Source organism: Actinia tenebrosa, unplaced genomic scaffold (assembly GCF_029948245.1).
Source record: "Actinia tenebrosa isolate PJP-AT-01 unplaced genomic scaffold, QUT_ActTen_1.0 PGA_scaffold1__47_contigs__length_23844297, whole genome shotgun sequence".
Classification (NCBI taxonomy): Eukaryota; Metazoa; Cnidaria; class Anthozoa; order Actiniaria; family Actiniidae; genus Actinia; species Actinia tenebrosa.
Genome location: NW_028292578.1, coordinates 10818089 through 10841156, shown reverse-complemented (window position 1 = coordinate 10841156; position 23068 = coordinate 10818089). Strand labels below are relative to the sequence as shown.

Sequence of the window (23068 nt, the reverse complement as noted above, 5' to 3'; positions counted from 1 at the left end):
TCTCTTCTACAAGTTTTTTTGCCTGTTTCTCTTTTACTCTGCTTTTCTTTTTTTCTATTATTTTATTATTTTTAGTTGTTCAAGTTGCGTGACGAACGGACCGTCTGGTTTTGACTTACATCCCCGGATGTATCCATGAGCTCACCCAGATCAGACAGCTGCTTCGATATTCTCTTCATCTTCTAAACTGATAAACGTTGTATCGTATGACAACGTTGAACCATTCATATTTTACATAACTATTGGCTATTAGATTTTCGTCGTACAGTCAGACAACATCCATCTATAATCTTTACTGGGCGAGGGAAGAGAAAAAGTCTCGGAATTCCCCACATTACGGTTCGGTGGTCAAATAGCGCTAAGCTGTAACAGTATTGAACCAAGTCACGAACCGCTTACTTGTGGGCTTACTAACTAACTGTAGTATTTCCATTCAGTGGTGTTTGTCACGGCTGCGTTGGATCAAGCAAGTTGAAGTGTTGGGTTTCACACCCAAACAGGGCCATGATGAAGAACGGACATGAAGATTTGTGGCTAAACTACTAAAGAAGGAAAGCTACCACTCTGTCATCAAATTGATTGAGAAGTAATTCAACATGGCGAGCTCATTAGGTATGCTCTTGAATTATGGCAGGCAGGAAGGCTGGCTAGTGTTTTTGTCTTTGACTCTATCAAGAATATGCTCACTAGTCTTCCACCGAGCTATTGGCCATCATATTCAGCGTGTTTTCAATATATGAGACAATTAATTATCGCTTTTAGTAATTAGTTGTTTATGGTGTAAATCTTCACAGGTCAGTTTCTCCATGAAGAAGATATTGACGAGGCAATGCGACTTGCCAAGAAAATTGAATACAAACAGCTTGATGAATACGAGCGCAAGATGATTAACAACATACTGGATTTTAACTGGGATGAAGAACATCAGATGGTGTCTAACTTACTACATGCTCCTCATCTAATCCCAGAAGAAGTGCGGTTAAAAACCCTCATTAAAGGCTTACGGGAAGAAAAGCAACCGTATTATGCCCTTGCAGCAGCAACAGGGATAGCGAGTCTCAAACTTGAAGGGCCAGATGCTGAAAGGATTATCGATCTTCTCAAAAAAATATCGAATCACAAGCAGGGGACAATCGCGGTTCGGGGATTCATGACGTTAGCTGGCCTTCTCAGTCATCCAAAGGACACTTCATTTGTTATTAAATTTATGTACAAATCTAAATCAAATCTGAGGTATAATTCATTGGACTGGTTGATCGCCAATATTCACGATAAAAATGAAATACTGAAAGTTCTAGAAGATAAATGTATTCCAGAAGATGTGAGGCAAGAAGCAACCGATCGAGTGAACACCGTATACCTTGACAAGGAAGATCAAATTGAAAGCCGAGGTAAGTGAAAATCACTTAGGGTATTATGGTTTTCATGTCTGGTTCAATTGACACACCTTACTCGCGCATTTTAACGATATTTTGCCTATTATTACTAGAGAAAATAAAACAAACTCGAGTTGCTGATTGCTTTGAGCCATTCCAGGAATTAAATTGCTCATGAATGTGTGACCTATTTATCAATGAAAATTTGGGAACATTTTCTAAATAGTTGGACAAAAGAATTACACCTTTCTCCGTCGTGTAAAGCACTGCCATCCAAACCTCACTTGTCTAGCAATTATTCCGTAGATGGCAGGCTAAAATATGATGTTTTGGTTTGCTTTGAATTTCAAATGGCTTTGTTTTCCAAAACATAAGTGATTACAAAAAGCCCCAGAACAGAAAACCACCAGTGAGGTCAGCAGCTGCACGTCTGTTCGACTAGCTTGCTTGCCCGCGATATAAGTCATTCTTATTGTTCTTTCTAGTCAGCCACTGAATATTTTACCACACATTGTTTTTCTGTAAGCTTTCTTACTCCTTATGAAACACGCTTAGTACGCTTTCGAGTCTTAATGTCAAACCACTTCGGAAAAAAGTTCGTCTTGGCTTTGATCGTATTTGCATAGGACACTCAAGGATCCTTATACTAACACTGTCTGAATGGAATTGGCTTTTTGAGTAAATATTTTATTGTTCTTTATCCAAACAGAGATGGCTATTTGAAAAAAGCCCATGTGGCCTTATCCTCTCTGTCAAAGAAAATTTATTCATCCTTCATTCCTTTTCAGTATTTTCCAGTTATGAATTGTTTGATCTTAGACCGCAGTATTTCGTCTGTGATATCGTTGAATATGTAAAGCGGAAATTCGTCTTTCCTTATCTGGGAAATCATAAGAGGTCTTGCAATTTTCTTACCGCTAAAGGTCTATTCAGTTTTATTAACTGCAAATATTATGTTTTATTCAGTAATTCTAATAATACGTTGAAACATAGCCTCCTTTGTTAAGCGGTGGTTGTCAAGTAACCATTTGAATGAATGCGAAGCGCCCAGTGTCGTTGATATAAACACTCATTCAAGAAGTTCAATTATATATCCTGTTATATCGTAGAGCCATATAAAAAGATTTCTATTGGTATTACTAAATATCAGAAAAATCTTTACGAGTACGAGGAATCGTGTTTAGGCGAAGTGTTCTTTGACATACTCTTCAGAAGTGTCAATAATAATAATAATAATAATAATAATAATAATAATAATAATAATAATAATAATAATAATAATTCACAGAACTGTGAGATTGCGAAAAGTCTGTACAATTGTTAAATTTGTATACATCTTTGTAAAACCAGTCATGCAGATATTTGCTTAGACTATTCATGCCCGCAATATTCTGTATTCATGTAGCAAAAATGTCTGAAGTTGAAATAAACATATAATGATAATAAATAATAGATAATGGGATTAACAGTGGATTCCACAGAGTGGCTCTTCTTTATTAGCTTTTGTTTCCACTTCCAAGATGATCAAGTATAAATGATAAACTGAACATAGAAACACTCTGTTCTATAAAGTGATTTACTTTGGTTTTTAAATAAGAAAAAATTCAGCAGAAATTATATTTGTATTAAAAGTAAAGAATTCCAGTCTGCCGAACCGCTTATTAAACTGAATCCTATGTTACGGCATCAGTGATCATGAATGAATTGAAAAATCTGCATAATGGACCATTAGTTTTTTTGTAACAACCCCTGCACGCCTTTTGTGTGTGTGTGTGTGTGTGTGTGTGTGTGTGTGTGTGTGTGTGTGTGTGTGTGTGTGTGCTCGATATTTCTTTAGTGAAAGGAGAGGTCGTGCGATATTTTTTTCGTAGGTGAAGTGCTTGCTCGATATATTTTTTTGGATTTACGTAAACACCTCTTCAATTATCTAAAGGTCCGTCCCTAAGTCCTGCAGCTAGAAACAAAAAACAAAAAAAAACAAAAAAAAACTAACAAAAAAGTAAAGGCAATTAAACTCTTTTTGAATGTTATCACATCTTTCAAAACCGTTGCGGCACTAGTGTAAAGTTTGATATAAAGATCTCTTCAAATCTCTCTTTAAGTAGTGGGACTAGCATAAAGGTTCACGACTTTATTTAAGTATCCTTTTTCCGTTACGTAACAAGTTCACAGTAGGATCAGTGTTTTTAGCATCAATAGAAGACGTTTTCTCTCGTTGTCTGGATCGCAATAGCAGTTGAAATTGTTCTTTTAGATGATGGTTAATCATCAGGGTACACTTTCTATACAATGTCAAACAGTTAAGTGCATGCGCTTGCTTAAAAGCCATGTTTTAGGGGGAAAATGTCACTTTTACATCATTGAGACTAGAATATTGCACTGACTAAGCCGGTCAGACGCTTAGGAAAAATAATCAAACCTAGATGACTTCGTGGTGTTGATATCCATCTGTACAGGTTAAAGCTCTTGTCCATGAGAAAAGTCAAATGGATTAGGTTCAACTTAACCACTTGATTAGGGAGCTCAACGCAACACGTATACCAATGCAATGCCAGCCATATTTTGGGGTTCGACCCAATGACCCTGATGTAGTCGACTATTACTATATACATGCTAATATACTAGGCTCGTAGTCTAGGCTGCATGGAAGCCTAATTAGGCCCCAGGGAAGGGAGGGGGGAGGGGGAGGGAGGGGAGGGGCTGGGTTATGGAGGTCAGCTTGCTGCAAGACATGTTCTAATTACTTCTAATGTTTCATCTCTTGTCATTCAGACTGGACTACAGAAGACATCCATCACTTCACATTTGTTCCTAATCTTGCCGAGTTCGAAGCCATGATGACAAAAGAACAGACACTTTCAGAGCTTTTCTCTGAACTTGACACAGACAAGGATGGCTTGATCACCGCTAAAGAGCTGAAGGAGTTCTGCGAAGACATAGGTCAAGACACCACAGATGAGAATGCTAATAAAGATATAGCACTGGTAGATAGTGACAAGGATGGTAAAATTAACAGAGACGAATGGATAGAGCTGATGTTTCCGAAATTCAATATACAATGATCAAATGGCCATAGTTAGTCTTTAGTTAGGAACTGAGTTAAATAATGTGTTTACAAGCGGTAACACACTAATTCAACCCTTCTAAGCACTCAGAAAAACGCGCTAAATTTGGATAAGTAGAAAGCGGTATCATAGTTCAAAGTTCGAGTGTTTGCACTCTTAGCCGCTCAGCCGAGTCATGAAACGGAGAATATGGCGTGATGTTGCCATTATTTGACATGTTTATGCTAAAAGTAATTATTTTCTTTTCCATCTCAAAATGAAAATTTATAATTTCATGACGAACGTAACGTTTGGCTTGGTTTGGTCTGCGCAGAGCCAAGTGTCATTCCCTAGAGTATTATTTCTTTGTTTAACGGTTGCGCATGAGAAAACACATGAATATGGATTCTACTCAAACAAAGAATCTTATTTTCAAGAGAATGACACGTGAACTGAAATGAGAACAGTACGCCCAAAATAAGGGTCTATTTTTGAAGTCGATGATTTCATCTTTCTAGGGTTTGTTTGCTAGCAATTTGATACCTAACGTTGCTTTTTTCTTTTAGAGAAGTCAGAACTGGTTGTGAATAATATTGTAATAAGCAAACATAAGCAAACAGCGTGATATATCAGTATGGTATTACTTAACAGACATGTCAATTGCTTGAGTGTGTGACCGTTATAAAACCATGACTTGCATAGCTAGTAGTTAAGATCACTAAATGGATACTGACCTTCAAAAAATCACCGATAAGGAGAAGAAAACAAAAACAAAGCAAATAAACAACAACAAACAAACAAAATACAAACCGAAACAAAAACAAACTAAAAAAACCACAATAGAAAGGGAGAGAATTGTCAAGGTAAGATTTTATAACCGGGCACCATTAGGTAGCTGCATAATTGTTTTTTAAGGTGTCCAAAGGAAGATAGACGAGACAAAATGAAAATATGTTGTTCAAAACAATGATATTAAACAGAATAAAAATTGCTCGTAAACCATCTGATAAGTTTTGTTTTTTAATTTACATCCGTGGCTCGTAGGACCTTATGCCGATAAAGATATTTCAACTTTGCCATGCAAATTAAACTCTATATTTTCATGATTGATGATTACATCTAGGCCTTCAAGTCCGCAAAATCAGTGCAGGGCAAAAACTGTCCAGAATTGTTAGATAAGGCTAAGGCTCGTAATTTACCTATTACGCATGTTCTTATTTGATATCCGAGCCCATCCCACACGGCTTACTGCCTCAACTATCCAGAATTACTAGATAGAAGTATTGACGTATGCTTTATGCCATTCTCGTACCCATACCCTTCTTACCAAGATTTTTCTTTAAAAAGTTGAGAAGGCTTTGGGTACGAGAATAGCTTCATGCAACAAAGAAAATTTATCATTCAGAATTAACTCAAGTAAGTTGATCAAGATCCTTACCCTGGCTGCCAGAGGTCCTCTTGCTCTCTACCCGGTACCTTTTGTTATATGAAAGCACTTTTAACTGTGAATTACCTTAAGACCTTGAGGCGTTCATAAAAACATGCATGCTGACAGACACAACCTCTACACTGTGGAATTAAGTTAGGATCGGGGAGGGGTGCTAATGGGTTTGGCTGACCAACTACTAGGATAAATTTTCTTACGGCTTTTCGCATTGCTATGCATAATAAACTAAGAGCTAACTCATCCATGAGAAAATGAAAAATTATTAGCGGCTTCAGTAGCCTTAGGTTAAGTTGACGCATTGGTCACGTGTTGCAGAACGACTCAGCATCATTAAGGCATGGCTCTCAGATGAAGAAAAATCAGCTTGGTCGATATGAAATATAAAAGAGCGCTGAGTCGCCCAGTTTTGGCTTATGAGAAAGCATTAGACAAAAGTTCTACTTTTCCTGCCAGTACCGACCGTCTTTCGGAAAGGTGAAACTCAAGAGCTGGGCTGAACTGACTAAAAGTCACAGTAGTTCACTATGACATCACACTCATTAGCATACTGGAAGTATAAACCTTGATATCTTCAAGATGCATCACTCAAATCATATAAAAATATTTTACTATTTAACTTTTAACTTCATGTAACAATGCTGAACACATTGAGTTACGGGGTCATAGTCGGGGTCATAGGCACTTGAAGGTCTCTTGGTTTAGAATTTAGTTGAGCGCGGGTTCCCTGTTTATATGAGAAAGAGCGAGTCCTGAGGTGTAGTTCCAGTCCCACTCTGTTATCAGATATTCAAGATGGCGGATGTCATGGAGGACGAAGCGGAATCATCAAATTATTTGTTTTTACTCAGTATTTGTGGTATCTTGGGTTAAAGCATCATTATGGTGGAAAAGTCTGATGTCGTCGAGGAATGTTCCTCGTGTGTACGTCTCAAGCAGGTAATCGATTAATAACTTTTCATCTTTTTCTAGTTGTTTCTCACCTTGAATACGCACGCGCTGTTATAAAACGCAGTTTTTGCATTGACTAAATATCTTATGCCAAATCTTTCAAAAAATTATGTTTTTTGTATTCTTAATGTTTTTAAGCATAATAACATATAAAAAAGTTGTACAAATTGTCTTTTAATGCAAGATAACATAAAAACATGAACAAAGAAACGTAATACTGACGTTTGTGGGGGGAAAACACTTTAACCTGCAACCTATAAAGTGTTAGAAGTTTGTGGAGTGATTATGATGAATTAACCTTTGAAAGAAAAATCCATGATCATAAACCAATGGTATTTTATAATTTTGTGGTATACATACATGTATTAAAAGGAAACCATTAGAAGTTATTGATTTTTTTTAATGTGCTACACGCACTTCAAATTTTGCATAGACTTAAAAATATTTTGCCATAAAAATATACATATCCTGAAAGTTAGATATATAATCACTTTTCGAATATAAACTTAGAATTGTCTGTTTTTGAACACGAAAAAAGTTTTTAGGTTAAAAGTAGCATTTTACCTCATTTCATTTGATAATTTCCCACAGGATCAGCGTTTCTGTCATTTCAATACATTAGTACACTTTGTCTGTTAAATTTTTGATATCTTTCAAAGATCAGGCACATGAGTTTTCAGATGTTTGAGTCTTCAATGGTTGTGATTAGGAAATAGTTTTTGAATATTCTGAGACAATGTTTTAGATGGCATGGGAATTTGTTATTCTTCAAAGTTTCAATTTGATCCAATGTAATCCTAAAGAGCTACACTGTAGAAGGTTAAAAGAAGCTATTTTGGACACTCAAAAACTTTAGAGAAAGCCAACAGAAAAAGTAAATTGATTTTCAAAAACTACAGTACATTTATTTAGCTTTCAGAAAATGTCTGCTTTTAGATAATAATATTGAAAAGGCAGTGAGGAATTCAGCTCCCATGTAAACTGATTTTGAAGGTATCTTGAACTTAAAATTTGACTGAATAGTGAGAAGACATATGCTCAGTAGTCATGTGTATGAGCATAAATCTCTAACACAAAACATGATAGGAAACTGAGTACTCGTTAGTATGCTTCTTTGGCTCCTCTAAAAATTCATGTGATGTAACGAAGGCTCTTTTGGTGAAATAAAATCAACTTTGATTTTCCGCAACTGTCTTGGGTTTCTCAACTGTTATAGACATGCAGTACGCTCTTAAGAACTGTTAACTATGACAATACTCCCTTTTACAGTTCCGTTAAGTGACCACGAATAATAGTTCCAAGTTGAGGCTGGAGTTTCTGTGCATAGCTAAACTACAGTATGCTTTTTATCATGCAGCGAAACTCTAACTAACTATTATTCATGGTCATGGAATGGAACTTTAAAATGGATTATTACTCCATTTCACTATGACGCCACAACTTGTTTATAAGGAGGATAGAATGGGATTAAGAAAAATAAGAATTTGTCCTAATTTTACTCTGCTACAGTATGTATGGTTTTCAAACCTTTAATTTATCCTTACTAAATGTTGATATATGGTGTATGTTACTCATTTGGTTATGATCATTGTTGTCTAAGTTTTAAGAAATTCAATTTTTTCCCAGTTTTTTTTTTTGTGTTTTGTTGCTGTTTATTCCCCTCCGATGACCATGATTCTTAGTGTTAAAACAAAATATTGCTTTCATGTAATAAATAGGAAAATTGTTTTTCTGCTGTTTAGGAAATTGAAATAGCACAGAAGGATCAAGCTGCTACACTAAAAATGATCAAGGAAAAGATAATGTCAACAGAGTAAGTAACAGTAATATTATTGAATAGTCTACTCTTAGAATATTTTTCTTGTAATAAATTCAGTGTGTTATGTTGCAGTTGGCGATTTGCATTTTATAAATTTGTTTACTGTTACATTATACATTTTGGATATTAGTCTTTAATCAGTCTGAAGTGAGAGTAAACATGAAAATAAAATAAAAAATACAGATTACAGTTTCTATCGTAAAAAAAATTAATGAAAGAAATGAGTTCCATTCATTAATCTGGAGGTACAGTACCTTCAGAAAGCCCCATTCATTTTCACTATAGTTATTTTGGACTGGATCCAGCCTCAAATAAGAGAAAATGTATGGGGATATTTTTGTATTAAATTACCTATATCTCAGCCGTTTTCCAATCTATCGCTCAGAAATTTTGCACCATATCATATTTTTACATGCAGTTTCTGATAATGTTACCAAAATCCTATAATAATTATCTTCAAAAAAAATTTTGTGATGTCACCACTTTGGTAATCTATTGTCAAGAAGGCATACATTGTACATGTAATGTTACTAATTTGGTATTTCTTTCTTTCTTCACAGTAAATTGATCAAAAAATATCAAAAGAAATGTGATGATATCCTTTTTGCACAAAATTGTCAACATTATTTTTTAACAAAGATTATACTTACAGTATTCATTTATCTCATGATATTGGAAGTTGGGAGGACAGTGACCTTTTGACTGCAGGCTGCAATTCTTCATCAGGTGTTGGTGTAGACTGGAAGGTGGCCTTCTTAATGTATATACCGTATTTGAATATTGTTTATTATCTGAATTCGTTGTGCGTATTAATCACTATTTAAAGGGTAGTAAAGAATTATGTTTACCAATTATGTCATTGACGGAATTAGTTAATCAGTGTTTTATATTATATAATATGCTGTGTTTATTCATAAGTGCATCAACCTGTAATTCAGTTTTTTGTAATTCAAATTTACCTTAACATTAAATTACATTTTGACAAACAAGCAAAAGTGTTGAATGATCTGACTACTAAGCATAAAAATTGTGAAAGGTAAGAGGTTCATTCATTTAGTCATATTTTGCTTCTACTTTAATATCAAACCAGCTTTATTTAAACCTAATGTGGGGGAAATCTGTAAATCTGTAATGATTCTAGTTTATTTTCAACTTAAGGTGTACAAGGATAGGGGATTGCTATCACGATTACTCTTGTATATACTGTATATATATACTTTATATATATATATATCATATATATATATTGCAATATGCATTAGCTTTGACCCTTTAATGCATATATACAAGTACAGTATATCAAAGGAATATCAAAATGTATGATATTTTTTCAAGTTGTCTATAACTAGGGCTTTATGAAAAAAGTATCACTTAATTTTTGATATACTTGTGATGTATACATGCACAAAAGGGTTAAAGTTTACGCATATTGCAATATATATACACAGCCATTTGCAAAAATTATGGCCCTTTCAAATATACATACGAGTATATCAAAAGTATATCAGACACGGCTGGATATATTTCTTGATATTTTTTTCAGGAAGCCCTAATGATACGCAGCCAGAAAAAAAATATCAAGGATGATATCCCATAACTTTTGATATGCTTTTGATATACTTGCTATAGTAATGAGTTAGTATTGAAACACTACACATGTATGATTGTTGCCCAACAGAATATGACAGTCTGACAGTGACAGCTTGAAAGCGTGACAGTCTGACATTGTTACAGTCTGACAGTTTGACATCGTGAAAGTGTGAAAGTATGACAGTGTGAAAGTGCAATAGCACAACAGTGTGAAAATGAGACAATGCAACAATGCGGCAGTGTGGTAATGAAAATGATCAATGTACTGTAATATCTGGTTTTGGATCATTTATTTATTTATTTTTGTTGTGAATCCAAGAAACACAGAGATTTTACAAGAACAGCTAAAGCAATCCCTGGAAGTAACTGAGCCACAAAAAAAGGTGAGTAGTACTTTAAATTTGATAGACAGTATCTGAAGCCGTTTTGCATTTCTTTTTTTCACTATGTATTTTGGTTTCTGCTTGATTGCTGTGCAAGCTGACACAATAAAACCCCTCTTATTGCATGGCTAAAACCTTTGAATCCAAAAAATATGACATTGTTTCATTAGCTAAAGCCCCAAATAAAAAGTCCCTAATGCCTATACAAATTAAGGAATAGTCAATGTTTAGTGTGCATATATCCAGTTCTGGATGCATGCAGGATGCTGCTTAAGCATGTACAAAAGTATAAGAGCCGCTTGAGGCATAGCTAAGTGTGATTCTACATTCTTCAGTGCTTAACCATCTCCCAAGTGCATCCAAAACTGGATATGTAGCCAGCTATAAACATTGACTATTGCTTTTATGACATAGTGTTTCATGCAGATCAACTAATAGCTTTGACTCCTCAAATTATAAATGTGGGCAGAAAATGAGGTGGAATTTTTTTTTAAATTTTCAGATTAACTACAAAAAAATATTCAAAATGATTTCACAAATGCTTAATTGTGTTTTGAAAGACAGTGTTTATGTTCTGAATCAAGGACTTGTAATACATTATTTTTTTTGTTTTGTTTTGTGTTTGTTTGTTTGTTTGTTTTTCCTTTTCTTTATAATGATTTGTTGTGCTTGTTAATGTTCGTTTGATCATATTATTCAAACTTTTCTTCTAATTGATTCAAGCATAAAATTGTAAACTGCCTAGGTTATAGTGAGGTTTACAGTTGTGTGTAAGAAAAATTAAAATGAAGTTTACATCATGATGATGATGATGATGATGATGATGATGATGATGCCGTGTTGTGCACTTTAGACCATTAAGAGATTAATACAAGAAAAGTTCATAGCAGAGGAAACAATCCAGGAATTGAAACAGAAAAATATTGATCAAGAGGTAAGTAATGAACACATTTGAATGTACACCAAAAGTACTTTTTCATATGAAACTGAAATTTTTAAGTTAAGGAGGGCATTGCAATATCTATTAACTCCTTGAAATCCTTGAAAAGCCCTGGAATTCAAAACCCATTTTTAAGTGCCCTTGAAAAGCCCTTAACAAAGTTGCTGGATACTCCTGGGATATTCCTCAAAAATGCTACAGTTCCTGGTTTATCATAATCATCTGTAACCTGATTTTTGTTGATAATTCAATTGTTGCTTTGATTGTTACCAGTGCTTTGCTCCAAGAATGGAATGGCAAGGTTGTTAACTTCATGCTCGTTTGTCAATTTGTGTCGCTAGCAGAGATGAATATAATTATAACTTCTCTCTCCATTATTTTTTAAATTCACCTGTGTTAAAAATACTAAAACAATTATTCGCGTCAGGCTCAGTGAATATCGGGGAATATTTACCTCGCTGCTCAAAGACTTGGACTATGGCATCTTGGTAAATATTCCCTGATATAGACCCATTTACCTTTGTATGCAAATTGCCCATTTCAGATCACATGACATTCCCTCGAGAGTTGTTCTTTTATGACAAACATGTTAAAATATTTACACATGAAAGAATCAACTCCCAAAAGTGGCATCACGTGGTATGAAATGTGCACACCAAACAGCAAAGCTAAATAGACCGTCTATTCACTTGCCCTTTGGTGAATAATTGTTAAATATTTTTTCTATCACTCTTCTTTTAGGAAGTTATCAATCAGCTTAAACATGGTCTTCAGCTTAGAGATGAAAAAGATTCTTCATGGAAGCTTGAACAACAACTACAAGCTAAACAAATTGAAAAAGAAAAAAAGAGGTACATGTACTGTAGACTAATAAATTAAATGTTAAAATATGGATATTAACTCATCAAGCCAGTCACAATTAAAATATGTTTGCTATTTTTTTCAAGAGCAGAATGGAATCTGCTTTCTTAGCTTAAAAAATGTATAATAAAACAATTACTGAATTCAGTTTTCATGTGATATCATAAATTATTATGACCTTGGCCATTTTATAACACAAGCCTTGGTCTAGTTAATTTACGTTATCATGCTCAACCTCATCCAATAATTGTTTAGTATTCATATATTACATGACATGGCATTATTTTTTTTGCTGACAACTTTAATTTTCTAATTTCTTTATTTCTTTTGAAATATTCTAGGGTTGAAAAACTCATGAAGGACCTAGAGAAAGCAAAGGAAGAAATCAAAAGAGGAAGAGGTAAATCAATGTCTTCCTTATTTCTTTCTGTATTCTAACACTTATTGTAACGACTATTGTAACTAAATTTGTTTATATTTTATTGGGCTCAGGGTTGGTGAGGGAAAAGAGTCGTGAACTTCGTGCAGTTGGAAGAAAATGTGATAATTTTGAGTTTCAGCTGAACAAACTGAAGGTATGAAATTCATTACAAACTCTTGCCACCCAACACATTTTTTTCAATAGAAATTCTTCATAAAATATTTGATTCTATATAATACAATGTTATTTGTACTGTGTCACATATTGTTAGCTTAAACATCACCTTCTTACTAATGTCGAGGTAATCTTTTCATTTCTGGGGTCATTATGGCACATCTTAGTTAAAAGTGGTTTAATATGACCTCTTAGTGCAAGTCTACAACTAACTAATTGGATGAACAGTTTATTAGTAATAGATTGATTGATAATGTTGAAGTCCCCTTTAGTTCCAAACCTTGTGCATAGAAAACAAGGAGGGGCGTGATCAGGGACTTTACACCCCCCAGAATATCAAAACTACAGCATGGCATGTCACATGCAAAGCCAAATCCGGGCCGGGGGGGGGGGGGGGGGGGGGAAGGGGCGGATGGCTAGCCAAAACACTTTGGAGTTGAAAAATATTGGATATGCTAAAACCTTAAAACGATGTTCAGTAAGTAAGTAAGTAAGTAATTTATTTATTCACATAGACACACAGGAGCTTACAATAAAGTCTCGTTAGAACGTGCACATGCTTATGTAATGCCATTCTAGATAACAGCCTGCCCCCTTGAAATAATTCTTTATCTGTCACTGGGATGGCCTTTTCATACTGTAGCCTCCTCAGTCAAGATTTACATTGTTTTCAGAAAATTAAAAACATAATGCTTGTGGCATTGTCGCTTGGGCAATCTATCAATAAAATGCAAAGCTGGCTCCAGAATAATAATTAATGAATGCAAAAATGGGGAGTGCTCAAAATATAATCTCCATTGTTAGGACATGTATAGAAATTTGCCAGCTTGTTTTATTTTATTCATGCAATTTTGAATTATTTTTCCAGGAGGAAGTCAAATATGGCAAAAAAGATGGAAACGACAGATTTTTTAACCATCCCAAAAGAAGATGTAAGTTTTAAGTTGTTGGGAGAGGAAAAGGCAATTGGTATCTGCTAATCAGGACCCCATTGATAACTAAAACGCTATTTCCCAGGTGTGGGTGGAGTGGGGGAGGGTGTGATATTTGAAGCGGGTGTACACAGGCTATTCATGTTATAATGTTTTACTTTTTTTGTTTTTTACAAGTATCACCAAAAGAGTGCAATAGAGTAAGAAGACCACAGCAAAGGTGAGTAGTGTAAAGTAAAGTAAACTACACTTTTGGATAACTTGAATAGTGCACTGTATTTTAAGTGAGTCATTGGTTTGATTTCATTGACTATTATTCCTATTAAGTTTTATTCCTATTCCTATTATGATAAGAACAGCCACCGAAATTACCTCCTTAATCATATCCTTTTTGTAATTACTACCAAATCCTGCAATCTGATTGGTTCAAAGGAGTGTGATTAATTCCCAAATCGCATCCTTAGGAGCTCTTAATCGCATCCTTTTGAGCTCTTAATCGCATCTTTTTGAAAGAACCAATCACAGAACAGAATTCTTATATTCAGCCAATCAGAGAAGAGAATGATTAGCATTATTTATGAATATTTCATGATTTGCTGATAAATCGTTTATTTTATACCAGGAAAAACCTGATTGATTTACTTCTTGTTCTACGTTAACTTGATTATTCTGCGCTCTTTATTGTGTCTTTTTCTTGTGTATGATTACAAAAAGGATATGATTGAGTGGTAACTGAACTTCGTGTCGTGCAATTTTGGACCAAAATCATACTTGTGATTAGCAAATTGCACTCCCGCTACGCTGTCGTGCAATTTTGTAATCACTCGTATGATTTTGGTCCAAATTGCACTCCACTCAGTTCAATTACCATCATTTAATAAATGTTGCAATTGCTTGTTTTGCTCTTGCAACAGTACCAAATTATCATGTATAAATAAGAAAGATTTAGATTGATGACGAAACTAAACATCGTTTTATTTTTCAGTGCGAAGCGGTGTGAAGAGAAACTTACTGAACTTTTATCCGATTCAACCAAAGAATGCAACAGCCCTACAGGGAAAAAACCTCCTTTGACGTCAATCTTTGATGAAATGACCAAACTTGCTGTTTATCCGCTGTCACCAGTGCCACCAAGCCCTACTGAATCAAAAGATTCGAGTAATGAGTTTAGTGATGATAATTCTAGTGGTAGTAGTAGTGATTCAGAGGGTGGATCTCTTGTTGATCTTGGAGAGATGCTAGAATTGAAACTGGAAAACAAAGATGCTACGAGTGGGGAGGCTGGAACAGCGGATAACTTGAATAACATGGATGAGCAAGAACTTGGTTGCTTGGAGTCTGGGGATGAAGATGTTGAGAACGAAATCAAATCATTTTCTGATGCAACGAATGATAACAATTCCGAAAAAAACAAACAGATTACTCCAAAAGAAAGCGATAAAGAGAGTATAACTGACAATTATCTAAATAAAGGGCAGAGAACTCCAGAAAAAAGGCAATCTGAAAGGCATGTAACAAAAGCAAGTGCCCTAGAGGACAGTGATACCGAATATGAAAGTCCTTTGTCTTCCAAACATTCAGCAATTATTTCTTCAGAGGAGTTAATAAGTGTGGCAACAAGTAAAGTATCATCTAAGTTAAGCACTTGGGATTTAACAACTAAAAATGTAGATACCGATGAAAACCGCGACGGAACAATCTCCATTGATAAAACGTCATGCGTGAGTTTTGATAAGGAGACAATTGAAGAGGTCGATATTAAAAACAATAACTCATCTTTATCAGGATTAAACAAAGGCTTGAAGGATATTTTGTCTGTAGTGAATGAAAAAGAAAATGATCACATAAAAAGGAATGATAAACTAACATGTTCAGAGAAAAATGAGATGTCAACCACAAACGTTGCCAACGAGGTCAGAACTGAATCGGCTCAATGGGAAGACAGTCCTATAATAGATAATACTTGTGGTGCTGAAAATGAGACAGGGCATACCTCAGTTAAAAAGACTGCAATTGATGAATTGCTTTCTGAGAAGCATGTTAAAAGTTTTGATCTTGATTATTCAGAGGCTGAAGATGTGTTTGCCATTCCCCCTGAGTTCAGAGACGGTGATGATGAATTTGCTGATCGCACCAGCAGAGTACTACCAGGGTTAGACGATGACGAGGAACATCATACCAAGGATACTCCTATTACTCAGAATATACAACATACAGAAAACGATACACCTTTATTAACTGACGACAAAAACACGACGAAATACACTGAATACGCCACGAACAAGTTGATGGAAAATGAATTGGAGGCTGATTCCGAGTTGTCTCTCAGGAAATTAAAGGATATTGGAAGAAGTGATGTTCCCAGAAAATGTAGCTTAAATGAGTTCGATGATAGAGATGATACTTTACTAAATAAAAGTAAGATTATAAAAGATAGTTTGAAAAAATATGGAGAAAGGCTAGGGAATACTACTCTACCAGAACAACAAGAACGTGAAATGGAGGGTGGCGTGGGCAACAAACTCTCCGAAAACGAGGGTATAATGGGTAAAAATCTAGATACTATTGGTGATGCAAAAAGGTCATTTCCTAAAGGAGATACTGAACAAATTGCTCTTAATGTGACTGTAGAAAATTCACGTAAAATACGAACGCACAAGAAGACTATGAACACGAAATGTCGTGAAGAACCAAGCACTTCATCTGGAAATGATGAGGAAAGTGAGAAGGCGAATTTGTTAACCATAGATGGTGATAAAGTATTGGGAATTAAAGAAGAACAACTCGTACATAAGAACGTGCAAGGAACGAAAAGAAGTAATATAGAGCTTTGTGGTACAAGGAAAGGACATAAAAGAGTCGCTTTTCCAGAGGAGGTAGCCCCCACCCATGTTAACAGTACGCCGGCAGAAAGAATTGAAAGAACACTTGAGGGTACAAAGAAACAAAGTGATTCAAATCTATCTACTGCAGAAACAAGTGGGAATGATAATGATACCGTTTCTGCACGTATAATAAATTGTGATAGCATTCGTTCAAACGATATAATTGTATCGAAAAATGATGCCAAATCAAGTGTTGCTGATGACTATGTAATGAAATGCCATCTTGATTCGTTTGGTGAATCAAGTGAATTGCTAAATAAAGAGGAAAATGTCGCAGTGGAGAAAAGCAGTTGCAAAACGACTGTTGATAACATAGCAGTTCCCCATCATGGTGATTCAATGAACAGTTTTAACAAAGTTGAAGCCGATTCACAATGTTGTGATGAAGCATCAATGGATAAAAGTGCCACGATAATGGATGAAAGTACGGAGGAAGTCCTTGAAGAAGGTCAAACCAATCCAGTTGTAGATACAAACACTAGTGTTGTGACCATAGAGGATGTTAATATAAATAATCACGACGCATTGGGCCTAGAAAATGACAGCGGCAAAACGATTATGGAGTTTGAAGCTTTAACCAGTGATGACGCTGCTGATTCTAATTTGATGAATAAGAACAATCCAAAAGATGAGAGCCATCAAGATGATTTTACGGCCATTAAAGAATCGATTTTGATTGATACGTGTGAGACGAAATCAAGCATTCCAGTCCCCTCAAATCTACCGTTATCAATAGTCATTAATGACTGTCTCAGTGTGTTTGATGAAGAGATGCCAATACTGTCTCCCTTACCATCTTCACCAAGTTCATCTCGTGAATCGAGCCCAGCTCGTGAATTAGATATGGAGGAGAAGTGTACACTGGCTCACTTTACATCGTTACCTTCACGATATGCTGCTTCTAAACCAACAGTTGATATGAGAAGTCTTGCTAGTGCTCGTGTTAAAATCTCACCAACTTCGTCTGTATCGCAGGCATCTCTTACTGCTACGACAGAAAACAAAGATTTAGAACCCTCATTGAAACTCGAGCCACCCAGGCAAGACGCTTCTGATGCTGAAGGCCATGATAAGGAAGAGAAAGTTTCGTTAAAGAAACAAAAGAAGAAGGGCAATGTTCAACTATCTGTTAGACCATACTTCTTATCTGAAATCCAGTATGCAGATAAAGTAATGAGGTTTTTAACTCGAGAACACGTGAAAATAGAGGATGTGGTTTCTCGTTTATCCAATCCCAAGACCATGTCAAATGGAACACCATTAGCTGCTGCCCTAGTAAAGTTCCAACACAACGAAGACTTGATGCCAATTATCATTCAGAAATATTATGATCGAGATCGTCAACACCAAGAGCAAGTGTCCAGGTTGCCTGACTTGAATAACTGGACTCCAATTCTGTCAGTTTTTGAAGAACGGGTCTTCGTGATGGTTACTAGACTTTCTGAATCTGTTGATCATTTGAAAGGTCTGTCCACAAAAGTCATATCGTTATTATCCAGGTGTATAGTTCATTCCTGTACAGTTACGGAAGAACCAGACAAGAGATGCGTAGCCTCTAATTGGTAAGTTTTCCTCATTCAGTTCTTATACTGAGTTGACAATGATCAGTTGGTTGTTCTCTCATGGTAGTCTTAAGGGCCGTAACCAGGGGCGAAGCACAGGGTGCACGTCCCCCCCCCCCCCCCCTACATAAAAGCTTAAGGTCCGCTAATATATCTCCTTTTGCTTTGAAATTGCATGTAAATGTTTTTTGATTAAATGAAGACCACTTCCCATTTTTTTTGTTCTGCTTTATTATTTTTTTATTTTGTTTGGTTACCTTCTATTTTTTTTTTTTTTTTTTTGGTTCTGCAAATCATTGCCTGTGCACCTCCCCTGCAAGATCCCTGGTTACGCCCTTGGTCTTGGTGTTTGACAGGCAGTTCTTGGGTTTTCTGAAACCTTGAAATTCGAAAGAACAAGAAGCTAATCGAAAATCCAGTGCCTGAATGGGTATAGAATTATATCCCATTTTTAAGCGTGGAATTTGTGTGGCTCTTAAATTTGAAATATAGGGATGCAAGAACTGATATGCTATTATAATCTCAAAATCAACCCTAACTAATTCAAACTGGTTAGAGCTGTACTCCAGGGTCATGCATGGACAGTACAGCGGCTTCCAGAGGCGTCTTTTTATTGCTTTCAGTTCGACACCATTCATCTACAATAATAACGCCTCTGCTTTAGTTGCGTTGGTGATTAGCGATAATGAACTGTTTTACTACAGTAAAAACCCGCGTATAAGAACCTAGGTTTTTTCAAGTTAGCCTAAACAGGTTCTTATATAAATGGTATTTAGTGCTAAATTAGACTAACTAGGTTCTTAATTAGGTTCTTAACTTTTGTTCAAGAAATAAAGTAGTATTTTTGAATACTGTAGTCTGGTCTTTAATGTCCAATTACAGTATTCTTGGAGGCTTAGGTAATCAAATGCACTACAGTATACGATTTTAATCTGATTCTGTTATAATAACCATGTACAGTTATAGTTTTTATAGTATTATTGTGTACAGACTGTGTTATAAATATATTTTTGAAAAGATTGATTCTATTTTTTTTCTTCTCTTTTTTTAAAAAAGGGCCTGTTATAGGATTTTAGCCTAAAATAGTTCTTATGTGAAGGGTGCTTAAAAATGAAATTTTAGCCTAACAGGTTCTTAAATTTTAGGTTCTTATACGCGGGTTTTTACTGTATGCTTTTCAAGTAGATTCGTCCGTAGGAAATTTAATGAACTGAATGAATTTCTATTCAGCGAAAGTCTTTATGTATCTTGTCTTATTACTGAAGAAAGCAGATTTACTTTAAATATTCTTTTATTCTCTTACAGTCGACTTCTCTGCGCTCTCTGCCGAAAAGAATCAAACCTTCAACACATGCGTGTATTGTGTTATGATATCATTCGGTCCCTCTACTCCAGACCCGGTACTGTTCTCTACTTGATGATATCAATAGCAGCTGTATGGCCACCTGTACTGGCTGCTTCTGTATTGACAATATCTAGAGGGGTGGTATGCGTAGCTGGACAATCCTACCAACCTCTTCCATGTACAATTCAAATGATTCTAACCACATGGGCTCGTTCAAATGACTGGGTGTTGTTAGGGAATGTTCTGGATTGGTTATGTGCTTGGAAACAAGTGCCATCTGGAGTACTATCGTTACAACAACTGGCTGGAGAACTCGTAAAGCTGATGAAGGATCCCACATCTGCTCAGCTCATGCAGGATAAAGGTAAGAAAAATGAGATATAAATACTGGGTGATGAATTTAGAAAGAGCTGCGCTATAAATGAAATTGATTTGTTTTGACGTAGAGGGTTGATTTCTTCTCATGCGCACCTTTGTTCATTACCATATACAAGGTATATTTTACCAGATAATGTTGACATTGTAAAAGGAACAATACGTCGCGTGTCAAGTACAGCAACTTGTTATTTATCTATTATTTATTTATTAGCTTTACAACTACTTATGCGAAAATACAAACCGGCAAAAAATAAGGAAAAAAATTAGTTAGGGAAAGAACTACAGCAAAGGAATCCCATTTAAAGTTCTTTCATAATAATAAAAAATCGGGTCCCTTTTGTCGCCAAAATCAAATGTCTCTACTGAAAGTCGAATTAGGTGGGTCGCCAACAACTGTTTTCGCATTTAGCAGCAAGCTCAATATGTTCTTATCGATATTTTCATGATTGTAGTGAGATCAACGTTGTACGAATGATTATTTCGTATACTCCGAGAAAACGAGCCGGCACTGATTTTCTTTTGCCAAACATATGAAGTTAGGTGCCTCACTAAGATAGTATGGCTGAATACTAATGTTCTTTTTCTCTCTAGATGGTAATCCAATTCTTGGTTTTGGTCTTTACGAAGTCGTCAAAGCCCTCGAACTGGTGACTTGCGTGTTAGGATGGACGTGGCTTAATAATGTTCTTGTCAGGGGATATCTTTGGGATATATTGGCATATTGGGTGGTCACCAGTACAGAGCCTGAGACCAGTTGTACTGATTCTAACGTTGGTAGTTGTAATGATGGTAGTAAAGATTCTTCAAATGATTCATCCCTGTCTACGTCTGTCATGCAAGTTACAAACCATGCTGCTGATACTAGTAATAGTACTGACACAAATCAGGTTTTGGAACCAACTGTGGTTGCAGCTATTAGACTACTAGGTTAGTATCGGTTGGAAACGTATAATTACAAAAAATGATCAAGTGTTGTTGATTGAGTTAGTTATAGTAAATAGTATTGAGAAGTAAGTAGTATTAGTAATAGTAAATGAAGAAATAGTTCACCATTCAACTATTTTACTTCATGTAGAATCAATACTTTAAGACCCTTTTTTGTTTTGTTTTAACAGGGCTGGCTTGTAGAATCGCCATACAGCATTACCAGACAATACCTCAAGTGATACCTTTACTTGTTGGATTACTACAGACAGCACAGGATTGTTCAGGTCAGTGCGATGAAGGAATGTTATTAATCATTCGTTACGTTTAGCTGTCCTTGGGTCACGGCACGTGAAGTACGGCTTCCCAAAAATAGCATGTGAAAAAATGTAATATTATTAAAACTATCGTGTTCATGTTTAGTACGTAACTACAACTTGACACTTACGAGACAAGAATACCATAGGGAAAGACATATTTTTCTCGAATCGCTAGGGTGATAAAGGCTACATGTATATTCCTTTCTTGGGTGTGCCTTCACATAAAAACCATGGCTAATAGTTTTAGTTAACCAGGCATAAAAACAAGTCAAAACAATACTCGTCGTGGTTAAGGCCCCGTCCACACATATCCGCAAATTTTTGTATCCGCAATTTTTTTTTTACGGATACGGGCTGCGTCCACACGTGTCCGCAAATTTTTGTGTCCGTATCCGCAAATTTTACGAAAACGGATACGTGTGGACGGCGAAAACGATTCGAATACGCTGCGTGTGGACGCAAACATTTTCGTATCCGCAAAAAATGATTTGCGGATACAAAAATTTGCGGATACGTGTGGACGGGGCCTAAGAAGGCATTGCCCTACTAGTACACATGGGATTTATGATTCACTGAACCAAGTCAATATATAACATACAATAAGCCACAGGTATGCTTTGGTGCTTAGATTAGATTTGTTCTGTTTTTGCAGTACCGTACGCTGTGCAGTTAGCTTCTGCGTATTCGCTTCTTGAAGTATCGCCATGGCAACCCAATAGGGTTATGTCTGTTTTAGATGAATGGAAAATCGTACAAGAAAAAAACAACACTTTACCTGGATCATTAATACAGGGAGTGAACTCTTTAAAAGTATGTCTACAGCCAAGTAGAGACTCTTCTCTTCTCTTCGAGAACTGCGCAAAAATAGAGAACAACGAAGATGGGGATATCGAGAGTGTCCACATGGAATCTTGATAGTTTAGTTACTGTCAAATATATTAATCTGCCAAAGTTATTAATTTTACAATAAAAATATTTATAATAGTTATTATTATCTTGTCTGTTTGTTTATAGTACTCTAAGACTTTTTAACAGCAACTAGGCAGGCATACATGATCTTGAAGAGACAAGCGTCCCCAGAGCCCTTTTTTCTTACTGCGCATGCACAACGAAATATAAATTATTTCATCGAGCATGCGTAGTAAGAAAAATAAGGGCTCGGAAAGAGATTGCGTGAAGTAATGGGTAACGTGAGTGCGGCTCAGTAAGTTTATATGCGAGAAAGCTTTCAACTGGTATCTTGAAACTGATAGCTTTGAAACTAACATAAGTGTAATGCTTTGTTCTCACAGTCATTTACGTTGAGCTTTTACGAAGAGGAGATTTTAAAGAGATTTCCGGGTGTTTATCGAAACAATCTGTACAGACAAGCAAGAATGCCCATCGTATGTCACTCCTATCCTAGGATCTTGTACCCTGGGTTCCAGGGGCTCTTTCACTCCAGTGCTTCTGGCTCCTATGTTTCGTTATCGCGAGAAAACTGTTCTCTTCGCAATCAGACTCCGGCCTTGCGCTCTTTGGCGCCTTCAGCCCCGGTCGCCGTATAACTCCAAGTTTATTAGATAATCTATATCCTATTAAATACATCAAAGTCATCGGATGACTATGATTCTTTAACTATTAGTGAAAAATGCAAGTATGTGCGCCTCTACAAACATCCAAAAATTGCACATGTCTACTATTCTCATCAAAATATTTCAAAATCTATCCAATAAACTT

The 23068-nt window shown here is 35.8% G+C and overlaps 2 protein-coding genes across 2 annotated transcripts; both read left to right on the top strand.

The window, feature by feature from the left end:
• The first annotated feature begins 164 nt into the window (after nt 1-164).
• On the top strand, nt 165-5424 carry LOC116295792 (uncharacterized). Its single transcript, XM_031703720.2, has 3 exons — nt 165-612; nt 795-1391; nt 4149-5424. The coding sequence occupies exons 1-3, from the start codon at nt 597-599 to the stop codon at nt 4436-4438; spliced, it is 903 nt and encodes a 300-aa protein (XP_031559580.1). The 5' UTR covers nt 165-596; the 3' UTR covers nt 4439-5424.
• Nucleotides 5425-6667: 1243 nt separating this feature from the next.
• Nucleotides 6668-22337, top strand: LOC116295785 (uncharacterized). The gene is made up of 16 exons (XM_089033011.1): nt 6668-6803; nt 8558-8628; nt 9195-9231; nt 9612-9670; nt 10544-10607; nt 11461-11541; nt 12289-12398; nt 12750-12808; nt 12901-12983; nt 13872-13935; nt 14113-14155; nt 14921-18382; nt 19688-20091; nt 20697-21032; nt 21221-21316; nt 22002-22337. Exons 1-16 carry the CDS (start codon nt 6747-6749, stop codon nt 22262-22264), a joined length of 5289 nt encoding a protein of 1762 aa, XP_088889137.1. The 5' UTR covers nt 6668-6746; the 3' UTR covers nt 22265-22337.
• The last annotated feature ends 731 nt before the right edge of the window (nt 22338-23068 follow it).

Excerpts from the sequence above, each read along its gene's own strand:
- LOC116295785 (XM_089033011.1), top strand. The coding sequence starts at position 6,747 with ATGGTGGAAAAGTCTGATGTCGTCGAGGAATGTTCCTCGTGTGTACGT. Across the intron at positions 12,809-12,900 it reads AGAAATCAAAAGAGGAAGAG|GGTTGGTGAGGGAAAAGAGT; the intron begins GTAAATCAATGT and ends TATTGGGCTCAG. Across the intron at positions 13,936-14,112 it reads TAACCATCCCAAAAGAAGAT|TATCACCAAAAGAGTGCAAT; the intron begins GTAAGTTTTAAG and ends GTTTTTTACAAG.
- LOC116295792 (XM_031703720.2), top strand. Across the intron at positions 1,392-4,148 it reads AGATCAAATTGAAAGCCGAG|ACTGGACTACAGAAGACATC; the intron begins GTAAGTGAAAAT and ends CTTGTCATTCAG.